Consider the following 23,742-nt stretch of genomic DNA (forward strand, 5'->3'; position numbering starts at 1 on the left):
ACCTAGACACTAACTCGGTGCCATCCGGATCTTGGCATCTCAGCGCCTAGTGGTGTCTTCTATTCGGAAAATATTGTTGCGCTGCCTTTGGCCCCATTCGCACATCGGTCCGCTACTGACGCCATCTCACAGGCCAACGGGGCGCCCCACGCCGACTTTTACCATTGTAGGATGGCCACACCAGTGCGGCAACTTACTAGACACCACCTCGGTGCCATCCGGATCTTCGCATCTCAGCGCCTTGTGGTGTCTTCTATTCAGAAAATATTGTTGCGCTGCCTTTGGCCCCATTCGCACATCGGTCCGCTACTGACGCCATCTCACAGGCCAACGGGGCGCCCCACGCCGACTTTCAGCATTGTAGGATGGCCACACCAGTGCGGCAACTTACTAGACACCACCTCGGTGCCATCCGGATCTTGGCGCGTTGTGCTGCCTTCGGCCTATTCGCACATCGTTCCGCTACTGACGCCGCCTCACGTGCCAACGTATTTTCTCCGCATTTTATACCCTATGCCGCATAACAGGTCATGTGACTTGTTTATAAAACGTTTCATTGGTTCATTTTACTTTTGGTTTCCTAATGATGGAAGGCTTGATCATATGACCTAAAAACAACACTTTTCATTGGATGAAAACTTTTTTTTTCCCCAAACGATGAAAGCCCCACCTTGTTTCTGGATGTTTCAGACTGAAGCTGGCGTCAACATGAAAGCACCACCATCTCGTGGGTCCGTCGTGGTCATTCCGCGAGCAATCATGGCAGCCGCTCCTCACCAGAAGCCTGCAGGAGTCAGGGGCCCCCAAAACTTTTGTTGAATCCTCAAGGCGGAGGGGACGCTTTCGAGAATGGGGTCCAAGACCTAGCAGACAAGCGTGCGATTTCCAAGGTGTCCCAGGGCCATTTCAGTGGACCAGGCCCAAAAAGGAAAGAGCCTGCCGCCATTTTGAGAGTCCTGTGGCAGCCGCCTATCGCTGCACCGCAAGAGTGGGCGCAACTCAGCTGAATTGCGGCTTTTGACACAGTGGACCAAAAGCGGACGGAATGGCAACTGAAACGGTAAAGGGGCGCCCCACTACAGCAGACGAAACTCCACCTGGAGAGGCCCGCTCACGCCGCCTCCCCCCCCCCCCCCCCGGGGTGCCCCACGCCGTTATTCGGAGGGCGGCAACTTACTGGACATCACCTTGGTGCCATCGTTCTGCTGCCTTGGAACTATTCGCACAACAGACCGCTACTGATGACCCACCCCCCGCGACGCCCCACGCCGGATACCGAAATCAGTGCGGCACCCAGGCAACATCACCTGGGTGCCGTCCAGAAATCTGGACGTTGTGCTACGTTGGGACTATTCGCACAGCCGACCGCTACTTCCTTCATTTTCCCTAAAAATGTTTAAATGTTTTTACTGTTTTTGTTTTGTTGTATATATTTATAAGTTATTAAAGTTTTATAATCTTACTACTTTGTTGGAGTGCTATATATTTTTAATGTGACACATAATTGTAAAAACTTTGATGTACAAAGAGTCATCCCTGGAATCTTCCGCTTCAGGCTCGGTCCCCTCCCCAATCACAATACAGGATGGTTTTCAGATAGTAGGACCGCGTGTGCTATGACGGATCTCATCGGGTGTGGGCCTTGATCTACTATAACTCCTTTGAAGAGGGGTGATTCTTTACAGCTGGGGCCATAAACTCCATCTGCAGGGCTAGCTGATAGCCTAGGACCGGCCTGGACAATTGGACACAGAGGAAAAGGAGTGTCAGAGGGTGCGGTAGTGAATACGGCGAAAGGGAGGTGTCGGGCGGGCACAGGGTGTGATTCTCAGGGAAGAGCAGCGCAGATGGGGGGAGGTTTATTACCCATGCATAAGACAGAGAGCGGGGGTGACCAGTGCCTGGGGGAGATGCTTGCGAGGGTGGGGAGCCATGCTAAGGATCGACAGCGTACAGAGAGTGGGTCTGGTCAAGGCATCTAAAATGGCTGCCGTGCACGACAAAAGTGTGGCATTTGAAAAAAGGCAAGATGGCGCAGACAATGTTTTTCAACACTTCCTGATTTCCTTCGAATCGAACGTTAACAGACGTTCGGGCATATTACCAAAGTTAAGCGATATTTATCCCTAACGATGCTTAGCAACGAATTTTTTACCGCTAAGCATCGTCAGAAATTATCGCAGATAAACCTTGCTATTATCAAGGTTTATCGCAAATGCGATGAAAAACGACCGCAATGCATTAATATCGCTGAAAAGTCAGCGATATTCATGCATTACCGAGCTAATGCTCTTAGCCATGTTATCCACCTCCCATTGGATAACATGGCTAAGAACTGCTCAGGGCAGGTGTTACTTTTTGGAGATATTCGCGCTTAGTGCGAATATCTCCAAAAGTTGGTAATAGGAGATAGCGATGTTAGCTACTGTTTCCAGTCGCTAACATCTTGACATGCCCACTTTGCATGTCATTAGTGATAAATATCACTGACATGCAAAGTGGAGCCCAAGATGGTCGCTATCTCCTACTAGCGGTCGCTAACTGGTGTTAGCAACAGCTAGGTAATAGGGAGATAATTTTATCTCCGCGAAGCGGAGCGCTGTTACAGATATATATCTTTTTTTGAACGTTAATTTCTCAAAATCCACTGGAGCACATATATTGAGACCTAGCAAAGGCACATCGGGCTACCAGTCCCTACAATTTTGCCAAGTTTCGTGCAAATCCATTCAGCCGTTCGATTATTATTATTTTTATTTTTTTTGCCCCGAGTGGCCCTTTTAGAACCTCCACATCAAACCTAGGGGGTCAGGGAGGATCTACTATGCCCCCTTATGGTCATTTGCCCCTTCGCTTTGGCCTCCTCTTGTCTCTCGATCCTACCGAGAGACAAGATGGCGGCCGCTACGGACTGTTTGGAATGTTTACAGACGCCGGAGAACCAATCAGCTTCGCTTCACAAAGCTCCGTAACGCGAAAAGTACGCGAACCGGAGCGCTGCCCGGTCCGCTGTTACAGATATATATCTTTTTTTGAACGTTAATTTCTCAAAATCCACTGGAGCACATATATTGAGACCTAGCAAAGGCACATCGGGCTACCAGTCCCTACAATTTTGCCAAGTTTCGTGCAAATCCATTCAGCCGTTCGGGCTAAAAGTGAGGCCAACCGCCCTATGGAAAACTCAATGTTAAAAACACGTTTTGGGACCCCCCTTTTTTCTCGGCCCCCCCTTGACGAACCCCCCCCCCAATTTTCAGGGGCTGCTCAGAAACAAAATGTTCCATTTTCCTGAAAATTTCAGCCAATTCCGTCCACAAACGCCAAAGTTATTAGACATAGAATTTTCAAAAATCCCATAGAGAAAAAATCCTAACTATATATACCTACTGGCGACCGCCAGTAGGTAATTTCAGATCGTGTTTCCATGGGAAAGGCATCTTTTGTGTTTCTAATATTGTAGGCCCTGTTTGACGAATCTCCACTAATCTATATATATATATATATATATATATATATATATATATATATATATATATATATATATATATATATATATATATATATAGTACAGCTCCGTTGCGCCAGAGACCGGGTCACTCGCAGACGGGTGCCTCTTCGTGGTGGCGCACCACATTACAAATTGCGGCTCCAATAATCTCCCATTTCACAAGAAAGAAAATTCGGCACTCGCAGGGGGAAGTGTTCACGTTGGTTTTTAATGTCAAACACTCAGCAGACAAACGCGTTTCGGTTTTCCTTCGTCAGTGTCTACCATTGACACGGAAGGAAGCGGATTTAAAAACATTTCCTCGTGTTTTGGCATGTGTGTAGAAAGAGGACTGACGTTAAGCCCCGTGAGAAAATTATTTACACAGTATATTACTTTTTCTATTACATATCGTGATACACGGTAAATGGCAATGCGAATGAAACATCTTATGCGTTTTCATACCACAGTTTCAGATAAATTCAATACATTATTTCTGAAATTATTTACAATATATATACAATTTATTAAATCGCCCTTTATCATGTTGTGGGTAGTATTAAGCCGTGGATCGGCAATGCTCACGGGGTGAGAAATACTCATTAAGTTCATGATTCAGTACAATTTCGAGGGTCTATGCTTTTCCCAAATGAGATGCTAATTCCTCATTCTTATTTAATCCCAAGGGGGCCTTCGTCTGGAGATCTATTATATAACGGGATTCTAGCCTTCTTAGTCTCCGTAATCTATCTCCACCTCTTGGGTCTACTGGGATATGATCTAAAGCATAATACTGCAGGAGTTCTCTATTGCTATTATGCTTTAAGGCAAAGTGTTTAGCTACGGGATAGTTGAAATCTTTGTTCATAATAGCGCGTTGGTGCTCTAATATACGTAGCTTGACATTCTTTACTGTACTGCCTATGTATTTCAGTCCGCATGGACACAATAGGCAGTACACAACATGGGTAGTGGCACATGTAAGAAACTTAGAAATTTTTCTTGTCTTTTTCAACCCCGGTATTTCAAATGATGTTTTCTTTTTGCTTTTTTCACAGGCTTTGCACTTTCCGCACGGGAAAAATCCTGGCATATCTTTAATCCTCCCTGTCACTGTTATTTTATCAGGAAGATAACTATGTACAATTTTATCTTTGATGGACCTTCCTTTCTTGAATGTGATTAGAGGAAAAGCTGGAATTTCTTTTCCTATGATCTGATCCGTTTTGAGGATATGCCAGCTCCTCTTCAGAATTTTTCTTAGATGATTAGAATCATCCGAGAAAGTGGTAATCAATCTGAATTTTCCCTCATTTTTCATGTTCAGCTTGGTTTCCTTGATCTTATCTTTTAACAATTGATCTCGAGGTATTCTCTCTACTCTCAAAATTCAGATTGATTACCACTTTCTCGGATGATTCTAATCATCTAAGAAAAATTCTGAAGAGGAGCTGGCATATCCTCAAAACGGATCAGATCATAGGAAAAGAAATTCCAGCTTTTCCTCTAATCACATTCAAGAAAGGAAGGTCCATCAAAGATAAAATTGTACATAGTTATCTTCCTGATAAAATAACAGTGACAGGGAGGATTAAAGATATGCCAGGATTTTTCCCGTGCGGAAAGTGCAAAGCCTGTGAAAAAAGCAAAAAGAAAACATTATTTGAAATACCGGGGTTGAAAAAGACAAGAAAAATTTCTACGTTTCTTACATGTACCACTACCCATGTTGTGTACTGCCTATTGTGTCCATGCGGACTGAAATACATAGGCAGTACAGTAAAGAATGTCAAGCTACGTATATTAGAGCACCAACGCGCTATTATGAACAAAGATTTCAACTATCCCGTAGCTAAACACTTTGCCTTAAAGCATAATAGCGATAGAGAACTCCTGCAGTATTATGCTTTAGATCATATCCCAGTAGACCCAAGAGGTGGAGATAGATTACGGAGACTAAGAAGGCTAGAATCCCGTTATATAATAGATCTCCAGACGAAGGCCCCCTTGGGATTAAATAAGAATGAGGAATTAGCATCTCATTTGGGAAAAGCATAGACCCTCGAAATTGTACTGAATCATGAACTTAATGAGTATTTCTCACCCCGTGAGCATTGCCGATCCACGGCTTAATACTACCCACAACATGATAAAGGGCGATTTAATAAATTGTATATATATTGTAAATAATTTCAGAAATAATGTATTGAATTTATCTGAAACTGTGGTATGAAAACCCATAAGATGTTTCATTCGCATTGCCATTTACCGTGTATCACGATATGTAATAGAAAAAGTAATATACTGTGTAAATAATTTTCTCACTGGGCTTAACGTCAGTCCTCTTTCTACACACATGCCAAAACACGAGGAAATGTTTTTAAATCCGCTTCCTTCCGTGTCAATGGTAGACACTGACGAAGGAAAACCAAAACGCGTTTGTCTGCTGAGTGTTTGACATTAAAAACCAACGTGAACACTTCCCCCTGCGAGTGCCGAATTTTCTTTCTTGTGAAATGGGAGATTATTGGAGCCGCAATATATATATATATATATATATATATATTGATTTTCACTGGAAAAAAACAGAGGCTACAGGGACATTATAGTTAGGCTTAGATTTCACTCGTACAAAACCATTGAAATTAAGCAGTTATAGTTACCTGAGCAAACTATAACTGATGCCCCCACAATGCACTGCTTATGACCTCACATATTACATCACTCCTGACCTGGTCGGTGACGTCACTGTTGACTTCATCTCCAGAACCACTCACACACCCCCATACAACCTCTCATACACCCACTCACGCATCAACAGCTGAAGTGAGGGGCAGACTAGTTTTGAAAACTTGGTGAAGATTCGTCGAATGGTGCCAAAGTTATTGGCAAAACAAAAAATGCTTTTCCTATGGAAAGTAGGTCCTAACTATAACTACCTACTGGCTGTATATATATTAGTTGTAGAGTGGCAGTAGCCACCTGTAGTTATAGTTAAGGTGACCAGAGATAGGGGTTTTTCGGATGTTTGTCACTATAACTTTGCACCAGTTTGATGAATGTTGTGAATGTTTGCAAACCTGCTACCCCCAATTCATTTTGAGAGCACTGAAAGTTTTATGTCATTTAGTCAAAGGGGTGTAAAGAAAAAAGGTTTCAAATACAACGTATTTTCCGCAGACTATTGTATTTCGCATAGCGCAAAAAACGTCAGATAGATTTTTATGAAATTTGGCAGTATTGCATATTAGGTGGTGCAAATGATTCTGTGGGGGTACTGCAGGTAAGTAGAGTAAGTAAATGTTACGTTATAAGGTTTTTCAACTGAGTAATATTGTGTAGCACAATACTACTAAAAGTAGCAGGGAAGCCCAAAAAATAAACTAGATTGCATATGTAAAGCTTCAGATCTTCTACTAGAACAACTGAAAGACCCATTTATGGTCACATTCTAATGGAAACCTATTAACAAATACATAACAAATAGAATACATCCTGATCTACAAACATCTTCTTTGCACGCTCTCTTTCTCACAAAAAAAAACTGTGCCCAACAAGCTAAACAAAAACAATCTTCCTTATGTAATCCTGTGCAACAACATGGAAAAGTGACCAAGCAGTGAACTACACAAACTACTATCTGGAGGACAGGCCCCCTAACAGTTTTTCCTATCGACACCCCTGTTGCTTACTGTTCCTCTCGGATATTGTTCTTTTATGTGTGCCCCTTCCGGGGGGGCGTGACCCTGAGGTTGTTTGGTGCTGCGACTTTTCAAGTTGCTGTAAAGTACCTCATGGTAATTCTTTGCCTGTTTTGGACTGTACCTTACTGCTGTGTATTGTGATACTGCACGGTGTTTTATGTCTTATGTTTCTGTTCCTCAATAACATTTTATAAAAAAATAATTTAAAAAACTACTATATGGAGGACATGATAATTGGGCATTAGGAAAAAAAAGTATGTTAATTTTTATAACACCAATAATTGTCTTTCATTCACTTTGGGCTTCATATGTAGCACGATCTTACTAAAAGAAGCAAGGAAGCCCAAAAAATAAACTAGACTGCATATGTAAAGTTTCAGAAATACTCCATGAACAACTAAAATACACAGCTATGGTCACATGATTATGTAAACCAGTAAACACGTATATAACAAATACAATAGCTAGAAAGAAAGAAATCACATTAAACCTGATCACTACTCTGTAGTTATAGTTAGTATTCCCAAAGAAAGGAATTCCTATGGTATCAGCTCCGAATAACTTTCGAACTGTTTGACCAATCGCCACAAAACTTTCCAGACCTATTGCTTTTTCAAATTTTTTAGATGATGTACATTTTGTGATAAATTGGTAAGGGGTTGCAAGATAATGGGTATGGGGTCTCAAAACACATTTTTCCACCAATACATTTTCCATAGGCTATTGAGTTTGACACAGCACAAAAATGGCTGAATTGATTTACATTACATTTGGCAGGATTATACATTTTGGTGCAAAGATGATGATTTTGGGGTACTGCTGTTAAGTCGGGTAAGAATTTGTTAAGTCATAAGACATTAAAACACTTTTGGCTTCATATGTAGCACAATTATACTAAAAGTAGAAAGGAAGCCCAAAAAATAACTAAACTGGACTGCATATGTACAGTTTCAGAAATACTACATTAACAACTAAAAGACACATTTATGGTCACGTGATTATGTAAACCAATAAACAAATATATAACAAATACAGTAGATAGAAAAAAAGAAAGAAATCACCTTAAATCTGATTGCTGCTCTGTAGTTATAGTTAGACTATTGAATTTGATGTAGCACAAAAACAGCTGAATGGATTTACATGAAATTTGATAGGATTATACTTTATGGTGCAAAGATGAGGCTTTTGGGCGACTGCAGTTACGTTGGTTAAATATTTTTTATGCTATAAGGCATTTATACTTAGTAATATGTGTCACTTCAACTTTTTCAGAATTTCACAACATTCTGTGAAACTACTGCGGTACATGGCCGTAAACGTATTTAAAAATATATTTAAAAAAGTAACTCCCTACCTATTACCACTTTAATATAGTAATAGGTAGAAACCTACTACTTGCCTATATCCAAACCCTTAACACTGAACACAGACAAAGTGTAGTAAAAACAATGTGGCTGCCACACCATTACCAACCGCCAATGCCTAATTACCCTAGTTGGTACAACCCTTATTTCCAAGGTCCTCCCCCGATGGGCCACATGATGACCACGCAACAACTTCCGCCTCCTTTTTTAGGGAGAGGCCCAGGACAACAACGAGGAAGAAAGAAAGGAGTAACCTGGAACGATCAAGAGAACCGCATGAACACACGGAGCATGACCAAGGAACAACCAGGAACCAGTTCGATGAGTCACTGGTAGTCAACCTTACAGAAATCCGGTTAACGACAGAACAAGAAAAAGTCTTAAGTAAAGGACTAGGCTTTGTTCCAACTCCACCTCTTGATATCTTCAGATTGAAATGCGAGATGGGTGAATTTTGTAGGAAAATAAAACTCAAAGCTTTCTTTGAAGGGAAAGAGAAAGAAATAACCACGAGTGACACAAATCGACTTTCTGCCCACCCAATCACCTAGTGCCGATAGAAATACAAGCATTCGAGCAAGTCATAATGCAAGAAGTTGAAGACCTGAAAAATACCCTCAAAAAACAATTTGTGAACATGACCAACCTCGAAAAAAGAGCGATGGATGAACTTCGCAACAATGAAAACCTGATCATAAAACCGGCGGATAAAGGAGGAGCAATTGTCCTTCTAACAAAAGATGGATACAACGAACAATGCGCTACACTCCTATCTGACTGAAAATTCTACAAAATACTAACCACTGATCCTACTACAAGATTACAATGAACCATCGAACTCATGGTTGTGGAAGCAGAAACCAATGGATAGATCTCGAAACAGGAAGCGGACTTCCTGAGGACAAAGTCTCAGAGAGTACCATATTTCTACTCCTTACCTAAAACCCACACGAACAAAAACCCACTGCCCGGACGCCCGATAGCGTCCGGCATTGGATCGGTCCTTGAACCGCTTTCACAGCTCGCAGATCAATTCCTGAGACCATTAGTGCAAGGAACACCCGCATACCTGAAGGACACACGTGACCTCCTAAACCTACTAGATGGACAACCCTATGACGAAGACACCATGTACCCAGTAGGACTAGACGTGGAGAGCCTATACACGAGCCTGCCACAACAGAAAACTCTCGACACTTTGGAAGACATCCTGTTCTCAGACACCTGGGAGCACAGAACACCACAACATTTTGCACTAGAATGCTGTAAAATGGTCCTCACTGAGAACTATTTTGAATATGATGGGACCATATTCGGGCAATGCCATGGTACATCTATGGGCAGCACATTTTCTCCAAGCGTAGCGGGGTTGTATGTGAGTACCTTTGAACGCGACCACATACATACCCCGAATAACCCATACCAAGATGGCATAAAACTTTGGAGACGCTATATTGACGATGTCATCATGATCTGGAACAACAACCTGGAAACACTTACAGAGTTCCTGACGTGGATCAACATGAGGGATGAATGTCTAAAATTCACTTACACAGCCCATAAGAACAATCTAGATTTTCTTGACATCACGATCTTTGTACAAGAAGGGAGCCTACACACTAAAACCTTCTACAACCCCACAGCTCGCAATAGCATACTTTCCTACAACAGCTTCCACCCTCGACCACTGAGGGACAACCTACCCTACAGCCAGTTTCTTCGAATAAAGAGAAACTGCAGCAACCTCAGAGACTATAAACAACAAGCTCAAGGCCTGGAAGATCGGCTTCTGAAAAGAAACTATCCAATGAGAACTATAAAGAGATGCCAGAAAAGAGCACGCAATCAGCCTAGAGAGAACCTACTACAAACAACGACCCGTGAGGACCCAGTTGATCTACTCACCTGCGTAACTACGTACAATACTGTCTCCAACACGGTGAAGAAGATTGTCAATAAAAACTTGAGAATCCTTACCTCACACACACTGAAATGGCCAAAACCACGATTTGCGCATAGAAGAACTAAAAATCTAAAAGACATGCTTGAACATACAAGTCCCAAAACAATAAAGACAACCAACACCATTTTGACAACATGTAACCTAAACCCTGTAAAACGACATTACCCATGTGGAGGATGCTCGGTATGTAAACTGACAAAAGTGACCAAGAGTCTACAACTCCTTCCCAACCAGAATTGGGAATTATGCAGCCACACAAACTGCAACACTACCCACGTGCTGTATATGATTGCCTGCCCATGAAACCTTAAGTACATAGGGATGACTTGCCGCAAGATCAAACAACGCATCATCGAACACAGGAGCAATATCCAGTGCAAGAAGGCCACCACGAAGATGAGCAGACTTTTCATAGAGGTTAACCACTCAACTGAAGACATCAGCTGGGTAATCCTTGAGACCTTGATCAACAAACACCACAACGCAGAACGAGTCCTATGCGAAAAGGAACAGCGTTGGGTTCACCGTTTGAATACAGATAAGGAGGGCATGAACGATAACATTTCATGGCACTCCCTCACATAAATGCTAAGCTGACAATGAACATCAATGAGCACATGAGATACCTTTTAAAAAAACCCTAGTACAATTTTGACCAAAAATTGGCACATCACCAGGAATGTACATTGACACTGAATAATGTCATAACTGTACCTGTGTTCCATCTGACTCTTTGGACACTAACTTGATCGGTATATTTAAAATGACTACAGAAACTCACATCCTCGTAGACCCTGGTAACACAGGACAAGTGGTTCATTCTCCCCCCATTTGATTCTTTGACTCTATAGGTAGTCTCACCACTGTTTGGGAGGCATTTGACGTGACGGTGAGGGGCTGGTGTATCGCTAAGGGAGGAGGCATACTCCGCGACATTACACAGGAACTGCACAAGCTGGAACGGGAACTGAAAACAATAGAACAGGATATAAGTACGGTAGAGGACCTTGGGGTGCTGCGCGCTCGATTGAGGGAGAAGATCTCGGAATATGAGGAGGCAGTGAGCAGAGAATGTAAATTCCGAGGTAGACACCATGTGGCCCGGGTATATAGGGAGGGGGATCGACCAGGTAAAGCACTGGCTGGCGCGATATGACCCCCTGGGTTTCAAACCTACATTACGGAATTGCAAGACGAACATGGACGCGTGTGTCGTAATCTCCCTGAGCAAATGGAGATCCTTATGAGATATTACCAAACGCTATATACATCGCAAAGGGGCGCCCCTTTAGATCTATCGACCTATCTGGAGGATGTGGCGCTGGCATGGCTGGGAGACGTGCAGTGTAAGTTCCTAGATCACAACCTCGAGGTCGACGAGATCACAGAAGCCATCATGTCCATGTCCTCGAGGACGGCACCAGGGTCTGACGGGCTTCCCATAGAATTCTACAAGACCTTTGTGACTATCCTGGCGCCCATACTAAAAGGGGTGTTCTATGCCGCATTGGAAGAAGGCCGCTTGCCTGACACTATGAGAGAGGCACAAATCCTATCACTGCTAAAGCCCAGCAAGGCGCCCCAGTTTTGCGATTCGTACCGGCCCCTATCTCTCCTAAATACTGACACCAAGATCCTGGCTAAAGTCCTTGCAACACGGCTTAATCTCCTTCTGGAAAAACTGGTCTTGCCTGATCAAGCGGGCTCCGTGCCCCATAGGGCCACAGCCCACAACCTACGCACACTTTTAGCAGTTATACAAGACATTGATCCAAATAGCAAGGCGGTGGCGGTCTTTTTAGACGCCACCAAAGCTTTTGATTCGGTGCAATGGGACTATTTGGTGGGGGTCCTCCTGCACATGAGGATGCCATTCTCCTTTGTCCAATGGATCCAGTTACTATATACCCAACCATGTGTCAGAGTTCTCCTTAATGGCTCCAGAACTGCCAGCTTCCCAGTGTCCAGAGGCACTAGGCAGGGTTGCCCGCTCTCCCCGGTCCTCTTCGCACTGGCGATAGAGCCCCTTGCCGTGAAGCTGCGGCAGCATCACAACCACAGAAGCCTTATCTACCCTTCTAGACAGTTACTAGTGTCCCTCTATGCGGACGATATTACGTTGTATGTCCACAACCCGCAAGATAACTTAAACCCGATCCTGAGAGAAATCACCAAGTATGGAGCAGTGGCTGGAGTACAAATCAACTGGAATAAATCGGCGGTCTTCCCGTTGACTGAACACACTAGGCCACACCCACTAGACTACCCCCTAGCGTGGGAAATGGATGATTTTAAGTATTTGGGCATCCACGTTTCTCGAGACAAAGACCTTCTGATGAGGCTTAATTATGGGCAAGCCATGGACAAGGCGACGGACAATGTCGCTACGTGGATTAGATTACCTCGCTCCATGGCGGGCCGGATCTCCTTGATTAAAATGAACATTCTCCCTAAATTCTTATATCTTTTTGTCAACATTCCGTATCATCCTGGATCCTTCTTCTTCCATTCTCTTAATTCACAATTAACCCGGCTAATTTGGGGGGGGGGGCAAACAGGCCCGACTGAAATTGACCACACTTATGCTACCGTACCGTGAGGGAGGATTTGATGTCCCCAATTTCGAACAATACTATTACAGTGCCCAGGCCCACTTTGTGGTGTATTGGTTTCACCCACCCCCTTACATGCCTCACCTAGCGGGGGAGGACGGCTATATGGCCCCCGTCCCCACAACCGAATATGCATACATGGCCCTCAAGGAGCGACAGGAAGACCCTTCCACGGTGGACTGTACAGTCCGGGTGTGGAAATGGCTGGCCAAAACTGAAGGTGTGCAGCTGATGTACTCTCCCAGGGTGTCCTTGCGTCACTGCCCTCTGCTACCCGTGACGGGGGAAAAGATTTGCCAATGGCTGTTTGACAAACTGAAAGTAGTGACATGGGGAGACTTATATATCGCGGGGAAATTTTGTACGCCTGAACAGTTTTTTGGAGTCTTGGAGTACTCCTTCATGGACATGTTTTTATACACCCGCCTGAGGCAAAGTGTCCGCGCTTTAACCTCGGACTTTCTGCAGGAACCGGAAACATTTGCGTCATTACACCTTATGTTACAGCCGAAGCACCCACACACGTCATATCCATGCTATACAGGCGGGTGCGTTGTGCCCCCTCCAAATGCTCAGTCCGAGCCCGCGGGGAATGGGACGCGGACTTGGATAGTCCCCTAACAGACGAGCAGTGGGAGTTGGCCTGTCTTCAAACAGGAGCCATATCAGGTAACTGCGCCTAGTACAATACAAATTTTTGCACCGACTTTATCACACCCCTGCACGCCTGTACCGAATTCGCGTTAGAGATGATGACAGATGTGTGCGGTGTGGGCAGGGGGGAGCGGATTTTATGCATTTGGCATGGCGGTGCCCTCGAGTTGCCTCCTTCTGGGAAGAGGTATTCACGGGACTGGGCAGTATGGTGGGCCGAACCTTGACTCTGACACCTCTGAGAGCTCTACTGGGACTGACCGGGGATATAAACACACCACATAAACAGTTCCTTGCCAAGTGGCTTGCAGATGGGGCAGAGGGAGGTCCCGCAAATTTAAAGATTGGATCCATGAAATGTCCACTTGGCAGGAGTACCTACATGCGTACTCAGAACAACTTCCATTGCGGTCACGACCGCGAGATATCTGGGGGCCATTGCTGGCGTATTTGAGGCGGGGGGAGAGCGAAGGGGAGGGAGACGAGGGAGAGACCCAGGATGCTGAATGAACGTAGTGAATGACTGGAGGGCAATTGAAATGTGAATGGGCAAGGAGATACCAAGGCGGAAGGTCATGAGGCGAGAGGATTATAGACCCTAAAACGTTGCTGGCCGAGGATACCAGGACATGACCCGGTCACGAGTGTAGACTCTTGGACTTGGCATTTATATTGCCGACTAGATGGACTAAGTTCTACTTAGTGTGCTTCGGGAGGGAGGGACTGGGTAGACAGGGATGGGGAGGGAGTTGAGGGTTCGAGGGAAAAGAGTTGTTTTTTCTTCCTGACGAAAGCTTATTTGCTATATGCTGATATAGAGCGGATAGCTCTGAATGATTCTGTATCACAATATCCGATATACAATAAAGGTTTTTGAAATAAAAAAAAATAAAGAAAAGTTTAGGATGATCTTGACGCAGGTGAGAAACATCTAACAGAATGTTTCCTGATTAAGAAAAAAATGTATTCTCCCCCCTCCCCCCCCAAAAAAACCTTACTCCTCCCCAGTGCCAAACTACCTGAGAGCGTGTACAGGTTAATTTAGGGTGTGCATCTGACTTACCCTGATTACGGTGGGGATCTCCACTTGGACAGGGCGCATGCCTCTTCCAACTAGAGACCCCATTTCACAGGTGTTTTCATAATTTCTCTTATTTGAGTGTATAGAAGTCTGAAAAGATATTTGAGTCCACTTTTATAAATGTTTCAGGAGTACTTCCAGAAATAATTTGAATAGTGACACGTACTTTGTTGTTATTTTATGTGAATTTGTAGAGCACGGCTATTCACCTGTGAGAGTATCCAGGCACTGAGTAGGGCAGGCCTGTTTCGTCTGGAAGAGCCATGTCTTTAGATTCCTTCGTAAGTCAGTAAGAGAGGGGGAGGTTCTGAGGTGTTTTGGGAGAACGTTCCAGGTCTTGGCTGCGAGGTAGGAGAAGAAGCGTCCTCCGCTTCTGGTATTCTTGATGTGAGGGAGGTGTGCTCTTCCCGGAGACGCAGATCAAAGGTGTCTGGTAGGTTGGTAGAAGTTGAGGTGGTGGTTGAGGTAAGCTGGACCAGTGTTGTGGGGAGCTCTGTAGTTGTGGGTGAGTAGCTTGAACTTACATCTTTCCTGAAGTGGGAGCCAGTGGAGTTTGTTGAGCTGTCGAGACACCGCTTTCGTGGGATATCAACCTGTTCACCCGCTGCTCTTGATCTGTGTCTGAACATATGGTTGCAAAAATCATTCCTTTGATCTTGTGGATGAATGGAAGCGATCCACCAGTACTAGTGCAAACATCCTTTGTTTTTGGTATGAAGAGGACTTTGCTGAGCAGGTACAGCCAGGAGGATGGCAGGCCCAAAAAAGGTGACCCAGCTGCAGGCGTCGGAGTCCTGTGTAGGTGATATATGATGTCCAAGCTGAAGCTGTGCTATGATCTTCATACTCTGCTTTCTTTTTCTGTCTGTTTCTTCTGCAGGATGATGAGCTGCTCACTCACTGGTTCATGCTTTGCAGATCTCACGTCTGCTCTTGGAAGCCTCACAACTTTCAAAGAGCTCAATTTGAACAAAAACGACCTGCGAGACGCTGGAGTGAAAGAGCTCTGTGAAGGACTGATGAAAGCAGAATGCAGATTACAGACACTGCGGTAAACTGCTGCATTTTTATATCCTATTAGAACATTGAAGAACAGGTTTCACAGTTAAGTCAATGAAACTATAGAAAATGAAAGGATCCTTTGTAATGCAGGTAGAAGGACTGAGCCTTCTGAATGGGAGCACATACTATTGAAACTGTGACAGAAATACCAGTGCCAGCGGCTGTGTATTACCAGCTGCTGTAGAATGTACCGTTTACAGAACAAACAAATGTTTCCAGGAAAGAGATACCCTCTAGAGACCACTGGTGGTACAAGTAATATTGGGAAGGATCACACTCTTAAGCTTAGCCACATTTCATAAGAAAATACTCTCCAAGATGTGACAATACTTGACAAAAAAATTACAAAGTGGAGATTATTATTAAAAAAAACATCAGTACGATGTTTATATTTCGAAAAAGTTCACACCGTCTGCTGGTGTTATAGAGTATTATATCTCAGACAGCCATCTCAGTATCTCCAGGTTATTGGTTATTATGATGAGAGATCCGGTTTTTGAGTTTACCCTTTAAAACACCAACAATCCCACTGTAAGGAGATGTTCGACTTACACTATATCGCAATCTTTTTACTTCTGACCTCAATCGAGTTACTGGAACTGGGCGCAATCGGTCACACTGTCAGAAATGTGTTATTACACAGAACCCCATGGTAGGAAAGTGCTATTTGTGATATAGTCATCCCCACTTTTTGCTCACTGGTACTGATGTTGTTTAGCAGTGCCCTGGGTTCCTGCTAACCATCCCAAGGTGCCAGTACTCTTTCCCTAAAACAAGGTAAATGTTCAGTTGTAACCCAATTTGCAATGACTTTAGCACCCCCAGTAAATCCCTGGTAAATGGTATCTATGGTACCCAGGGCATGGGTACTAAAGAGGGTCCCTACGGTCTGCAACATGTATTATGCCAAGGGCCCACACTAAAACACATGCAGACTGCCGTTGCAGGATGCGTGAAATGGTGCAAACAATTGTGAAATACAACATTGCACTCACCGTGTGTGAAATACCCCTGCCCACTGCATGTACTATATGTAAGTCACCCCTCAGCAGGCCTAGAGACCTAAAGTAGGGCTCATTATATTACATGTGAGAGTACAACTGCATGAGCAGATGTGCCTGTGTGATGCCCAGTTCCATTTCTGGTCATTGCATTCAGGAAGTCATTTTAAAGACATGTACTGGGCACTGGTCGTTACGAGTTCCGCAGCTACATGATGACTTCACTGAAAGTAATGGTGTTTGGTATCAAACACCTTGTCCTAATAAATCCATACTGATGCTAGTGGAGTGGACCACGTCACTAGTACTGGATTTATTATGGCATGCACCCAGAGGGCACCTTAGAGGTGCACCCTGAAAACCTACTAGTCTCTTAGTGTGTTGCCTGACTGTTAACATCCAGCCGGCCACCACCGATGAGTTTCTGATGCCCTGCCAGGAAGAGCCCAAGCTCTTAGAGGCCAGAAACAAGCCTGCTCTGGCAAGAAGTGTTTATACCTCCTTCAGCAGGATGACTAGCAAATCAAGGACAGAGGCTTCAAAGTCCCTGCCGCCTTTGATATGTGACCCCGGCTTCACACCACACCTTGGGAATGCCACCCCCTGACCTGGGACCCACTTGGCACCAGAACAGGTGGGAAATTAGATAGTCAGAAGGCATGTTACACTTTCAGGCTAGGCAGCCCCTAAGGTGGGCCACCTAAAGTGGACAGGCAACGAAGGGTTTCACCATATTGTTTTTGACAAAACTAGAAACTCTAGGTCAGGTTTATGCCCACTCCTGACTGGAAGTGGTCATATAGGTGGTCTATTCACCCCAGCAGTAAGTAGCCCATGGGCTACTACCCTACACTCCCGTTATGGTCCCTGAATTCAGTATTTGGGGGCCCCCTCCACACCAGGAGAACAGATTTTTCTACCTGGGAACAGAAGGACAAAGAAGAGCAGTCACTGAGGACTTACTAAAAACTTGGCACCAAACCCTGCCTTGCTGCTGTTACCTTGACAGTCGCACCAACCTAACTCGTCCAAAAGCTGTGCATCCTCCCCGGCCTGTGGAGGACTGGCCAGCACTAGCCAACCACTTAGAATCTCCTGTGGGGTGGAGGAGCCATCCCCCTGCAGTTGCAAGCACCGACTGCACTTATCTGGTACTTCGTTTTGCTTGCCAACGGGCCCACAGAGAAAGCATCTAGCCAGCAAGATGTTACCGTGGTTCTGGGAAGTCAGCCTAGTCTCCTAGCGAGTTTCGGGATGCTAAACCCTCCAAGAGCCCCCCTGCACCAGTACCCTGTGAACCAGAGCATTTGCTGCAACCAAGACTTGATGAGTGTCCTGCCTGGACACCAATGCAGCCAAGCTGACCTGCTGATGAGGGATTTCAGGACCGACAGCTGTCTTAATTTCTTCCCCTCTCCGGGTCCACCTAAAACAGAGAGAGTCTCCAATGCAAGTGGACAGCCGGCCAGACACCTCAGCACCTGAAAGTCTGGGTTCAGGGAAACTTACTGCATTCCCTTGATCCAGAGGCCCCAACGAGCTGAGCTCCCCTTTGGGTTCTCCTGTACTTGTCCCCATGTCCCCCTATGCAGCCTCAGTCGATTTGACAGGTTCCTTTAAACTTTGTCCATTGTAGTGCTCAAGGCTACCAACGTGACCACCACCTCTGCACCCAGACACACCAGGGCAGGAACACCCGAACTGCTTGTGGTTTCTTTGAACTCGGTCCCCCAGCACTAGCCCTAAAGGGCGCCTTTGACGAACACTTGCAAGTATATGTGTACGGTATACGTCTTTCCCTCCCATAGTATAACATTACCGCATTCGAGGCTCATTCCTCAAATCTGACAGCTGTTATTTTCACTGTTTTCCTGTCAAAACAATAGGGTCCAGATGATCTTGATATATATATATATATAGATCTGTGTTATTTTTCTAAATTGGTCTTAGATTTCTTTTTGAGTGTGTGTCTCCTTTAATTACTGTGTTTATAACAAACGTTCAACACTCCCCTCTGATGAGCCTAAACTGCTCGCCCACACTACCACAAATAGAGCACTTTGGGATTGTTAAAACAAGCCCCTGTCAACCAATAAGGGTGGCTTTGACTTTGTGAATAGTGTACCCCTATTTAGGTTCACTAAATAGAATGGCAGCTTCAAAAAGATTGCAGGTACACTCGAATGCTAGAAATGGTGATTTTAACCTCAAGAATCGGGAGGTTCGAAATGTGTGACAATATCCCGCTAATTAACATCGTTCACAAACGAGCATTTGGGGTTCATGATATTATGTTTCTTTTTCCGGCATACGAATAGATTTTTGTTTGCAATATGTTCTAAAACAAAAAACGTAAAAGTGCAACTAACCAAATAAACTCCCTTGAATATATAGATAAATGTGAAGTCGTGTAATTTTTGTTGAGAATAAAAGAAAACAATATGCGAATATCCATGTTATAAACTATCTAGCATTTAAAGTTGTGTCCCGAATCTGTCCCAAAACCAAAACCCCCCAAAAAACTCCCCTCCCCCCCTTTTATAAACAAAATAGAATGCCTGTTTATGTTTTGCTTTATCCTTTTTTTCTTTTTTCAGACCTTATAATTCGAAACAGATAAAACATGTTTTCCCACCAATTAGAAGATAAAATTCCTTGGGGAAAAAAAAATCTTTTATTCATTTAAGGTGAGCTAGTGCATGCAAGACTGTATATATGATAGATAATAGGAATGTTAAAGGATATTTTAGGCTCTGTGTAAAGACTGCCTTCAATCAAATAGAGAACTCCATTGTGATTAGACACAATGAGAAAAGATAACCAATGAACTTGTTAAATTCAACACTCTTATAAGTCAGAGAACATAGAAACTATCTTAGAAATTAGGACCTCGAACTATAACTTTAGTTAGGATATGAGCCCCAGTAAACTTTCAATCTGTATATATTTCTCTTTTTTTGACTTATGTCTCTATCCTTATTCTTATAAAGTCTAAATTTGATACTGGTTGGTATACTGTATAACATGACCAATATAAATAGCATCAAGTTAATGTATATGTCTTTCGTCAATGTATATGTCTTTCTGTAGCGGTATATCATGTCGAACTATCAAATATCTGGCAGAGGATTATAGCACATCTTTGATAATTGATGACAAATAATGGTTATGAAACAAAAGAATGAGTAATCTAAAACCATATTTGTTTGAATTTTAGAATTATGCTGAAATTGTCCTGATGAAGACACATTGTATGTGTCGAAACGCGTTGACAGACATCAGCTTCTTCAAACAGTTGTGGGAACCATCAATGTACTAAATAATTCCCTAAATACTGTGTATTTTTTTGATTAAGAAATTCTGTTCTTTTTTTAAATTAATTTTTAAAGAAAACTATGTGTATAACTGAACATGTCTATATCAATTTTTAATAGTTATAATTACATTTTTTATGGTATCATATGTATTTTTTGTTCTTCTCTTGTGTTCGATGTTTAATTTGTGAGTTACTTTGCCAGATATTTTTGAACCTTTTTGCCTGGGTATTTACCTTTGCTTCAATTAGAATGGCAGCTTCCTACATCCATTATTTCTCACCCTAAAAATAAAGTTCATTATCATGAGTCACAACGCGTAAACCACGCACAGCAGTTTAAACGTTAGCACACTGAAATGTGTCCGGTTCAGGTATATTGTTTAGTGACGCCTGAGGATGTAGGCTAGAGGATACCATGGAATTCCATATTATTAAAAAAATAACAAAGGTGAAGCTTTGCACTTACTGTTAATGACATTTTATTGATTACGCTAGCGGACCTGATAGCTACGCATGTAGTGTCACATTGCACTATAGGAACCTGGCCGCGTCCTGCTAATTCTGTGAGCACCTGACCCTTGCCTCCATTGGCCCATATAGGCTGTTCTATGTAGACCTGACCCTGGATTCACATAGACTGTTCTATGATCACATGACCCTTGGACTGTTCTATAAGCATCTGGCCAATTGTTCTATGAGCACCTGATACATAAATTGTTCTATAAGTACCTGACCCTAGTGTAGGAAGTTGGCTCTCTATTTAGTTCACTAAAACGAAGTATACTGTGTAAAGAGACCAGTGAGACCCAGAATGGAATACAGACCACGCTCTATTTGTGGTAGTGTAGGCAAGCTGTTAGGCTGATCAGAGGGTAGTGCTAAGCATTTGTTGTTCTCTCGGAGGCAATAAATGAGACACACACTCAAGAATAAACCCAAGACCAATTTGCAAAAATATAATTGGTTTTTATGTAATTTTTTGGACCAAGAAATTTGTTCCAAGGTAAGTACTTTTTAAATTATTATTTTTCAAAGTTCGCAAAAGAAATCACTGTTGTGTGCAATTACGCCAATGAGAGAAAATAGGGAAAAGCATATAAAATCACACAGTGGGTTCCCAAGGTTCACCTTCTGGATATAGGTAAGTAGCAAGGCCAGGTCCAATGTTCCAGCAGTGGTAGATCGGGAGCGTCACAGACTCGGACAGGAGCAGGGTGCTGAGGTTGTTGGTAAAAGGCGCTCTACGAAAAAGGGGGCTACTTGAAAACACTGCACAAGGGGACTTAAAGGTCAGTCAGGGGATCCTACTCAGGGGAGCAGGTTGTAAGGGCCTCAGTATCACAGGTGCACAGCTGGCTACCGTTACCCAGGCTGGGTGGGCTGGGTACAGAGCAGATAGACCAGCCAAGCGTCGTGCATGGAGATGGTCCTCGTAGTCAGGGGCAGGCCGATTGCAGGGACAATTCTGGGACATCAGGGCCGCTCACGAAGTGGGCCTCAGGGGTCTTGAAGTCCCTTGATGGGTGTCGGCTTGCTGGGTAGGCAGAGTCCGCTTTGGACTCTTTCTTCTCAGTCTTCAGTGTAGGGGGTTTGGTACCCCGGGTATTGTCACAGCACGGTTCCAGTAGTTCCTGGTGTCCTCTCACTTGGTGGGGGGATAGAGCTAACCTTCTCAAGCTGATGTAAGTTGGTAAAAGTCAATAAACTGGACTTCGCGGTTCATTGCCTGCATGCTGCAGGGGAGTAGCTCCTCTACTCCAAGGGGGGTTCTCAGCAATTGGTCAAAGGCTGGAGCCAGGTGCTACGGGGCTTTGGAGGTCTCACAGTTGCAGGACGAGACAGCACACCATGAGGGTTGAGTCCTGGGAGCAGCAGGCAGGGTTTGACATCAATTTTATTTCAGCAAGTCTTTGTTTTTTTTGGGTCAATAGCTCTTCTTTGTTCATTGCTCTTCTTAGGCCCATCAAATCTAAGTTGCAAGGTTCTGGGATGCCACCTAAATACAAAATTCAGGGGCGTTAAAGGGAGTGAGAGGTAGTAGCCAATGGGCAACCTACCTTTAAGTTATCTACACCCTCTAAGTGACACTTCCTGTGGGAAGGGGACTACCCTAGCCCTGATAGGTTTAATTCCTGCCATCCCAAGATGGAAGAATTGGAAAAGTCGTGTCCACATTACTTGCCTCACCTTAGGGGTGGTGCTGGCTGAATGTTGGCACACTTCCTAATCAAACTAATTTTCCTGCCTGTCCTGTCAAATGTGGAGCAGAAAAGATGAGTTGGCATCCTCCAATATCTAGAGCTACCTGAGTTGCATTCGAAAGATGGCATCTCCTTTGAAGCTTCCCGCCCTGGAAGGCCATCCTAGTCTGGAGGAGGTGTAAAGCACTTCCGCCCAGAGCAGACTTTGTTCCAGGCATCCCATGAGCTCTGAAACATGTCTGGTGGTGGCAGGCTGGCTAAGCCTAGTCAGAGACCCCACCAGTGCTTGGTAGGTTTTATGGGGACCCTCTAAAGGGTCTCCTGTGTGCATTTATTAATAAATCCAACAATGGCAGTAGTGAGGATTTATTAAGATGAGATGTTTGGTACCAAACATTTTAGGGTACAGTGAAACCATCATGGGGCAAGGCAACTCGTAATGACAAGTACTCTCTATGGCTTCCCTGTGCAGTTACAATATCCAAACATGGCTCAGATATTGCAGGCTCATATCTGCTCATGCAGATATGTCCACACATTGGATATAGTGCGCCCTGCCTTAGGGCTAAAAAGTCTTGCAGTAGGGGTGACATACCTATACCTCATGCAGTGAATGGGGGTATGGCACACAGGACGGGTGCCATGTTGACACTTCAGTTTTCTTAGCAGCAAGATCCACAGCCTGCAATGGCAGTTTGCATGGTCTTGGTGAGGGGTCTCTGGGGTGGCATGTTTGTGTTGCAAACCTAGAGAACTCTCTTCAGTGCCACTTCAGGGGTACCACTTATTAGGTACTTACAGGGGGTGCTGAAGTAGTGCCAAAAAGTGGTACAGTTTTAGGAAAGAGATCTGGCATTCAGAACCTGGTTATAAGGGACCGAGTGCACATTCAATTTGAGATCCCATCATACACCAGACAAACTGTGGGGTCTAACCATGTCAAAAGAGGCACTTTCTTACACCTACCCTCCTTTGGGATGTTCTATAAACACTTGACTTGATTCATAGCCTGCTATAGGCTGTTATTTGAGCACCTGGCCCTCTATGAGCACCTGGCCCAGCCTCCCATAGGCTATTAGTACCTGACCCTAGCCTCCCATAGGCTGTTAGTACCTGACCCTAGCCTCCCATAGGCTGCACTGTGAGCACCTGGCTCCATAGACTGTTCTATGAGCACCTGACCGTAGCCTCCTGTTGGCTGTTCTATGATCACCTGACCCTAGCCTCCCATAGGCTGTTCTATCAGCACCAGACCCTAGCCTCCCATAGGCTGTTCTATGGTCACCTGCCCCTA

At 44.2% G+C, this 23,742-nt stretch overlaps 1 protein-coding gene across 4 annotated transcripts in view; it reads left to right on the forward strand.

Moving 5' to 3' along the window:
• The window catches only part of LOC144805937 (NACHT, LRR and PYD domains-containing protein 3-like), a 509,894-nt gene that overhangs the window by 374,012 nt on the left and 112,140 nt on the right, over positions 1-23,742 (forward strand). For 2 of the 4 annotated variants that reach the window (XM_078672409.1, XM_078672405.1), the window contains one exon: positions 15,749-15,919. In XM_078672409.1, coding sequence (XP_078528535.1) covers positions 15,749-15,919 — 171 coding nt within the window. Of the gene's footprint in view, positions 1-15,748; positions 15,920-19,528; positions 19,619-20,148; positions 20,394-23,742 lie in introns of those variants that run through there. The other 2 variants (XM_078672413.1, XM_078672421.1) reach the window with 2 other exon arrangements.

Source organism: Lissotriton helveticus, chromosome 1_2 (genome assembly GCF_964261635.1).
Source record: "Lissotriton helveticus chromosome 1_2, aLisHel1.1, whole genome shotgun sequence".
In the NCBI taxonomy this organism is placed as follows: domain Eukaryota; kingdom Metazoa; phylum Chordata; class Amphibia; order Caudata; family Salamandridae; genus Lissotriton; species Lissotriton helveticus.